The sequence below is a fragment of the Triticum dicoccoides genome, chromosome 4B, assembly GCF_002162155.2.
Source record: "Triticum dicoccoides isolate Atlit2015 ecotype Zavitan chromosome 4B, WEW_v2.0, whole genome shotgun sequence".
In the NCBI taxonomy this organism is placed as follows: Eukaryota; Viridiplantae; Streptophyta; class Magnoliopsida; order Poales; family Poaceae; genus Triticum; species Triticum dicoccoides.
Window position 1 is genome coordinate 194,752,915 of NC_041387.1, and position 8,257 is coordinate 194,761,171.

The 8,257-nt window shown below is 49.5% G+C and overlaps 1 protein-coding gene across 1 annotated transcript; it reads right to left on the reverse strand.

Annotated features, from left to right (window-relative positions):
* Window positions 1-488: 488 nt before the first annotated feature.
* LOC119295753 lies at window positions 489-2,401 on the reverse strand. The gene is made up of 2 exons (XM_037574206.1): window positions 1,351-2,401; window positions 489-1,270 (listed from the first exon to the last, which is right to left on the reverse strand). The coding sequence occupies exons 1-2, from the start codon at window positions 1,712-1,714 to the stop codon at window positions 702-704; spliced, it is 933 nt and encodes a 310-aa protein (XP_037430103.1). The 5' UTR covers window positions 1,715-2,401; the 3' UTR covers window positions 489-701.
* Window positions 2,402-8,257: the final 5,856 nt, after the last annotated feature.

Sequence of the window (8,257 nt, forward strand, 5' to 3'; positions counted from 1 at the left end):
CACGACTGGGGCCAGTGAACCTGCATGAACGATTCAGGTGTACTGATTTTTTTAAAAAAAATGCATAGTGAAACACACAGACTTTATAAAGCGGACCTCACGGATTTTTAAAAATGAACTACAATACTTTGAAAAAATGTACTTCTTCGGTTCACCGAGGGCACTGCTTTTACAGAGAAAGATTTTACAAACTGAGCAATAACCCATGATGTTGTGTAATAAAATTATGTCCCTTTCTTTTCTTTTGTCTCCATGTTATAATCATCACACACAAAATACAGCCCACTACACATTTTTAAATGCCCGCACGCAATGACACAATGCGGTGCCTGCCTTGCAAGCACATGATTGCTCATTTTGCTAGTGAACTTCACAAGCTTTTCTCAATCACAGTGAAATATTTAAGACAACTCCAGAGCAAAATAGGTGAATTGCCAAAAGGCAAAAAGAAAGGAAAATATTTTAACAGCTCCTCTCGGTGCTCAATGTAAAAGCTTTAGCAGCAACCTTGTTCAATTTTTGCTTCTACTCTTCTTTGAAGCATATCAAATAGTTTATCCTAGATTATTCTGGAAATCTCAGTTACATAATAAATGTGCAACGTTCTTGTCTAGAGCACAACAAACACAAAGCGTTAGAGATACTTTTTCTTTTACAAGATTGTCACGTTTTAAAAAAAAAAAATTATGAGCTACTACCAGCTACAGCAAGAGGAACACATGCAACCTAGGGGGATCATGAAGCTGCCATAGAGCCGGGCTAAAGACAAGCATAACAGCACACACGCAAGTTAAGAGCAGCATATAACGATTGTGAGGAGTAGATTCGAGAGCTATCCATTTTCCAAACCGGGGAATCCTCTTTTTCTGAATGTTGTGGTAGAGCGCTGCTGTGCACGGACGCTTGCTGCACTTGACGTGCACGGACGCTTGTCGGATTGCACGCGAACGAGCCCTGAACCGCACGCGAGAGTCGCCAAAACTGCATGTCATGGTCGGCAGATTGCAGGGGAAGAGATGGCCCTTGCCGGACTCCACACGCATGAGCCCTGAACCGCATGGCGACCGTCTCCGAGCTGCAGAACCATGGTCGACGGACCACATGGGAAGAGATGGAGATGGTGCTCTCTCGACTGCATGCACACAAGCCCCTAACTGCATGGCGAGCATCTCCGAGTGGCACGGCCATGGTCCAGCTACCAATGGGAAGAGATGGCGCTCGCTGTATTGCACGCACACAAGCTCCGAACGGCATCGCGAGCATCTCTGAGCTGCACGACCACAACACCCACATACTATGAGGCACAATCCTTTTTATGAAATCTTCGGCCATCGAGGAGGAGCACCTCACCTCGCATGGAGTGAACTGCACATGCCGCCGGTGGAGCTGCCGGACTGCTGTGTGAATGAACACATGTGGACAAGGGGGAGAGAGCAGAGTGGTCGCCGTAGCTGCTGGCCAAACTGCCTGCAGCTGGTCGTCGCGGGAGGGTCATTGGTGGCACTGTTGAACTGCACGAGGAAGCCAAATCGCCAACATCGGGCTCGGGAGCTCGGTCGCGCTCCTTTTGGTGGGGTGAACTGCACCTGTTCCCTTCTGCCCCCGCCATGAGCGCGCTCCTCCGTCGCTGCTCCATTCCTCCCCAAGCAGCATGGCGAGCGGAAAGGAGAGAAGGCAGCACCCGAGCTGCATGGGAGCGGCAACCGAGCTGCATTTGGGGGACGACGCCCTGAGCAGCTGCGGGTGCAGGGGTGGAAGATGGGAGCACGACGGTGTCTCCCGGTGCTGCGGGACACGGCGAGGTGGCGGAAATTAACCGGGCAGCTAGCTAGGCGCCGGATCTGGCTGACGGTGGCTGGATCCGACACGAGAAACCATGGTGACGGCCGAATCTAGAGCAGCGGCGGGTGGAAAAGATTTTCGAGATGGCCATGGCTTCACGTACAGCACGAGAGAGATTGAGTGAGGGTAAGGAGGGAAAATAAGGAGAGAAAGCAAGGCGGCGCCGTCCGGCGCGGCGGCGGGGCAGATCGATGAAGAGCATGGGAAGGGCGCAGCTCAGCTCTGCTCCGTGAGGCCAGCCCTCATAGCTGCTGCCATGGATCTGGAAGGTCGAGCTTCACCATTGAACTAGTTGCCCTCATCGACCGGGATGCGTGCAGATCCATGGGAGGAGGTGGCGGGTGCACGCCGGCTCTGGGGATGGTGATTTGGGGAAGAACCCGCACAGCCCGCTGTTGCGGTAAAAGGTGTGGAGAGGAAGGGGAGAAAGCGGGGAAGGGAGGGGCGGCACCGCTGCCGGCCGATCCCACGGAAGGAGGCAGGGAGGGGAGGTGCGGCGGCTCTCCCGGCCGCTCCCGCGGTAGAAGGCGAGGAGGGGAGGGAAGGGCAGCGGCGTGGAGGTGAGGGTGTTAGCAGAATAAGGTACTAGGTGTTATTAGAATAACACTCTTAAGGGTGTTAAGGAGGTCATGCTACTTTTTAACTTTCACATACTCCCTTCATTCCTTTTTAGTCCGCATATAAGGTTTGGTCAAAGTTAAATTTTGTAGAGTTTGACTAATTTTATATTAAAAAATATAAACATTCACAATATGAAATCAACATTATCAGATGCACCATGAAACGTATTTTCATACTATATAGTTTTAGTATTGTAGATGTTCATATTTTTTTATATAAATTTGGTCAAACTTTGTGTAGTTTGACTTTGACCGAATCTTATATGCGGAGTAAAAAGAAACGGAGAGAGTACAAAGTACTCCTCCCCCAGAGTCTCTGCAGATTTTCAAGTACCAATCATGCAATCTTCGCATCATCGTTGATAGAGATCTTTCATCTTTGACGAGAGGCTTCCCGTACTCGTATCTTTGTATTTGCACCTCCATGGGTTCATAATGTACTTCGTCGGGCAGGTAATCTGCAAGATTGCTATAACCGGGCACCATCCTCGGATCATTATCGACGTTGTGGCTAGGCACCTTGAGCGGGGGGCACGAAATAGACCCATCATATACATATATATATATATATATATATATATATATATATACATATATATATATATACACACACGGCAGCACAGGGGACACAATCATATTTTCAGACACAAATTATAAATATAACCTCCTAATCAAAATATTTTTACAATAATTTGAATCATCACTCGAAGAGGAGATTCTTCGGGTACTGCGCCTCTATCAGGCGGGCACCCTCCTTGACCTGCGCCAAGTAGTGCTCGGCCGGATATTGACCCCCTACCGGATTCTGAGACGCTATCATAGTGGCATCCATATCCGTCCAGTACGCTTTAACGCGTGCAAGGGCCATCCGTGCACCCTCTATGCATGCTGACCTCCTCATGGCATCGATCCGGGGCACGACCCCAAGGAACTGTTGCACTAAACCAAAGTAGCTGTCCGGCTTAGTCTCCTTCGACCAAAGATGATCTATTATAGACCGCATCGCAAGTCCGGACAGCCTGTGAAACTCCGCCACAGCAGCCATCTTATTGCTTAACGGTAGCGGGCGGGTGGGAGCATGGAATTGCGGCCAAAAAAGCTTCTCCACCTCCTTTTCACCCTGATCTTTGAAGAACTCCATGGCATCCGCCGTACTCTTAGCCAGGTCCACGTATGCGTCCGGCGAGCTCCAGCGTCCATCAAGGGGAGCGTACTTCGGATCGAAGAACTTCGTCCACAGCAAATAGGAGCCTCCAGCCGCGATTTTTCCGGCCTGTTGAAGCTCCTCCCACGCACCCCGGAGCTCGGTCCGTATTTCCTTGGTGGCATTCAGCGCCTTGCTCAGGTCAGCCGATTTATCTTCATGCTCCTTCTTCAGGAGCTCATACCGGTCAGTGGCATGTTTTAAGTCGATAGCCATTTCGGCTATCTTTTCCTCGCTTCGGCGATGAGTAGCCTGTTCGGCTCTCAATTCCTCGGCCGCCTTTAGGGCAGCCACATTGCTCACCTGAGCTTGTTCCTTGGCTAGAGCAAGTTCAGTCCTTAGTGCCTCCACGGCAGCAGCACCATCTACAGTCCAAACGAATTATATTAATACATGCCACCTTAATTTTTCTATGCAATGGGAGACAGGGCACATACCTTGTGAGGTATCCAGCCGCTCATTCATCAGAGTAATATTGGCATCAATCGACCCAATTTGCCTCGACAGTTCGGCAACTTCAACCGACGGGCCGGCGGCCGGACCCACAGGTACCTGCACACATTTACAGCACTATAATTGGTTTATGATCCCCCGTTTGCCGCCTAGGGCGGGCAACCAGAGTCTCAGGGGCTACTATCTATATGGAGCACACCTAGCGCGTGTCTTACAACCAAAGAGTTCTCCATTACATACCTCAAAGCCTCTGAGCAGGCTTGTGAATGCTTCATTCAAACCGCTCGTAGCGGATGAAATCTTCTTGAGCACCGCGCTCATTAATGAGCGGTACTCCTCCGAGAGCGCAACTCGCTCTAGTAATCCCGTCAGTACATCCGGACTCAGGGCGGCTGACGCATTGGCTTCCGGCCTTGGCAGATCTGGGCTCCTCCGTGACGACACCTCGGTGTCGCCCGCGTCAAGAACCGGAGAGGCAGGTGGGGTCTCGCTCTCCATCATCTCGGGAGGAAGGTCGCCCGAAGACGATCCCTGTTGAGAAGAGCTGCCAGCCGGACTGCAAAAAGTTGAGTCCTGGTCATTGATCCAGGAGAAATATAGTACCTTCAAGTTAATGATTGGCTTATGACTCGTTGGAGGGTTGGCCCATTGGAGGGCATGATGCGGTGAGGGTGCCTGTCGGGGCAAGGACCCCTGGGGATCCCTTTTTCCCCAATTTGGGCATCTCGGCCTCCAAATCTTTGGAGGCGGCCCTCTTCTTCCCGCGTTGGGAGGTGGCCTCGACCTCTCCTCCCCGACTGTCCTCGGTTCGGATGTGTAGTGTTGGGGTTCGGATTTCTCATCCTTCCCCTTGTCTTTCCCCGAAGGCATTCTGCCGAGTACCCGGTCGAGCATCTTGGCCACGGTAGGGGCGGACGAGCCTTCGGGAAGTGGTGCCGGACACCTGATTCTCTCCGCCTTGCTGAGCCATTCCTGGACGCGGATGACGTTCAGAATAAACAAGTATGACAAACACAAAACAGGGTGTCCGGTATCAAGGCTACTTACTTGAGTATCTAGGCGATTGCAGCTTAGGCCCGCATCCTCGGTGGTATCCAGACACGTTACTTTCCGTCTGAAGAATAATTTGTACATATCTTCGAGCTTTAAGCCGAAGAAGTGCTTCACAGTCCGCGGACCCTCCGGGTTGAACGCCCACATCTGAAGAGGCCGGCGTTGGCACGGCAACGTCCGCCGGATTAACATCACTTGCATTACGCTAACAAGGTTGATATCCCTCTCGAGAAGCTCCCGGATGCGGTTCTGCAGTATTGGTACATCGCCTGCGGGCCCCCAATTACATCCTACGTCTGTCCAGGACGCCAACTGCGATGGAGGGCCCGAGCGAAACTCAGGGGCGGCTACCCAGTTTGTGCCCCTTGGGGCCGTAGCATAAAACCACCTCCGCTGCCATATGTCAGATACTTCTGGGAAAGAACCCTCCGGCCATGGGGCATCGGCGTTTCTGTTTATTACAGCACCTCCGCACTGCACATGTCGCCCCCCGATCATCTTCGGCTTCACATTGAAGGTCTTGACCCATAAGCCGAAGTGCAGGGTGATGTGGAGAAAAGCCTCGCACACGATAATGAATGACGAGATATGGAGGATAGCATCCAGAGCCAGATCATGAAAATCCAGCCCATAATAGAACATGAGCCCTCGTACGAAAGGATGGAGGGTGAAACCCAAACCACGGAGGAAGTGTGGGACAAAAACAACACACTCATTGGGCTCCGGCATGGGGATAACTTGCCCCGGAGTAGGAAGCCTGTGTCGGATATCTGCGGTTAGGTATCCAACCTCCCTAAGCTTCGCAATGTCCTTCTCCTCGATCGAGGAGGCGACCCACCGGCCTTGAGGATCAGATCCAGACATACTGGCGGATTCCGGAGGGGTGGAGCTTAGGTTTTGGGTGTTAGAACTCGAGGTGCGAGAAGGCGCGATGAAGGTGAAAAAAGAGGCGTAAGTCTCGACCCCTTTATAAAGAGGGTTGATACGTCCATTTTGCATCATGCTTTTATATCGATATTTATCGCATTATGGGCTGTTATTTCACGTTATGTCACGATACTTATGGCTATTCTCTCTTATTTTATAAGGTTTACCATGAAGAGGGGGAATGCCGGCAGCTGGAATTCTGGCTGGAAAAGGAGCAAATATTGGAGACCTATTCTGTGCAACTCCAAAAGCCCTGAAACTCCACGGGATGTCTTAAAATAAATAAAGAAAAATCGTCGCCAAAGATGAAGGCCAGGGGGCCCACACCCTGCTCACGAGGGTGGGGGCGCGCCCCCTCCCCCTGGGCGCGCCCCCCTACCTCATGGGCCCCCTGGTGGCTCTCCGATTCCCATCTTCTCCTATATGAGCTCTTTCAATGAGAAAAAAATCAGAAGCAACCTTTCGGGACGAGACTCCGCCGCCACGAGGCGAAACCTTGGCGGAACCAATCTAGGGCTCCGGTAGAGCTATTCTGCCGGGGACACTTCCCTCCGGGAGGGGGAAATCATTGCCATCATCATCACCAACGCTCCTCTCATCGGGAGAGGGCAATCTCCATCAACATCTTCATCAGCACCATCTCATCTCCAAACCCTAGTTCATCTCTTGTATCCAATTCTTGCCTCCAAGTCCGGGATTGGTGCTAGTAGGTTGCTAGTAGTGTTGATTACTCCTTGTAGTTGATGCTAGTTGGTTTATTTGGTGGAAGATTATATCTTCAGATCCTTTATGCATATTATTACCCCTCTGATTATGAACATGAATATGCTTTGTGAGTAGTTACGTTTGTTCCTGAGGACACGGGAGAAGTCTTGCTATTAGTAGTCATGTGAATTTGGTATTCGTTCGATATTTTGATGAGATGTATGTTGTCTAACCTCTAGTGGTGTTATGTGAACGTCGACTACATAACACTTCACCATTATTTGGGCCTAGAGGAAGGCATTGGGAAGTAATAAGTAGATGATGGGTTGCTAGAGTGACAGAAGCTTAAACCCTAGTTTATGCGTTGCTTTGTAAGGGGCTGATTTGGATCCATATGTTTCATGCTATGGTTAGGTTTACCTTAATACTTCTGTTGTAGTTGCGGATGCTTGCAATAAAGGTTAATCATAAGTGGGATGTTTGTTCAAGTAAGAACAGCACCCAAGCACTGGTCCACCCACATATCAAATTATCAAAGTACCGAACGCGAATCATATGAGCGTGATGAAAACTAGCTTGACGATATTCCCATGTGTCCTCGGGAGCGCTTTTCCTATTATAAGAGTTTGTTCCGGCTTGTCCTTTGCTACAAAAAGGATTGGACCACCTTGCTGCACCTCATTTACTTTTTTTACTTGTTGCTCGTTACAATTTATCTTATCACAAAACTATCTGTTACCACTTATTTCAGTACTTGCAGAGAATACCTTGCTGAAAACCGCTTATCATTTCCTTCTGCTCCTCGTTGGGTTCAACACTCTTACTTATCTAAAGGACTACGATAGATCCCCTGTACTTGTGGGTCATCAAGACTCTTTTCTGGCGTCGTTGCCGGGGAGTGTAGCGCCTTTCGTAAGTGGAATTTGGTAAGGAAAAATTTATATAGTGTGCTGAAATTTTCTGTCACTTGTTACTATGGAAAGTGAATCTCTAAGGGGCTTGTTCGGGGTATCTTCACCCCGTCCAGTAGAGCAAAGAGTTGCTCCTCAGCCTGCTGAACCTATTAAAAATGAAACTCCTTTTGAATTTCCTTCGGGTATTATGGAAAAACTGCTGGCTAATACTTTTACAGGAGATGGAACAAAGCATCCTGACGAGCATCTACGCTATGTGGATGATATTTGTGGATTATTTAAGCTTGCAGGTATACCCGATGATGTTGTTAAGAAGAAGCCTTTCCCTTTATCTTTGGAGGGAGACGCATTGACATGGTATAGGCTATGTGATGATACGAGATCATGGAACTATAAAAGAGTGATATTGGAATTTCATCAAAAGTATTACCCTATGCATCTTGTTCATCGTGATTGCAATTATATATATAATTTTTGGCCTCGCGAAGGAGAAAGCATCGCTCAAGCTTGGGGGAGGCTTAAATCAATGTTATATTCAT

Bases quoted from the DNA above. Each gene is read 5' to 3' on its own strand.
- LOC119295753 (XM_037574206.1), bottom strand. From the start codon at position 1,714: ATGCAGCTCGGTTGCCGCTCCCATGCAGCTCGGGTGCTGCCTTCTCTC. The intron at 1,271-1,350 runs GTGAGGTGCTCC...GTGGTCGTGCAG, and splicing joins TGCAGTTCACTCCATGCGAG to CTCAGAGATGCTCGCGATGC.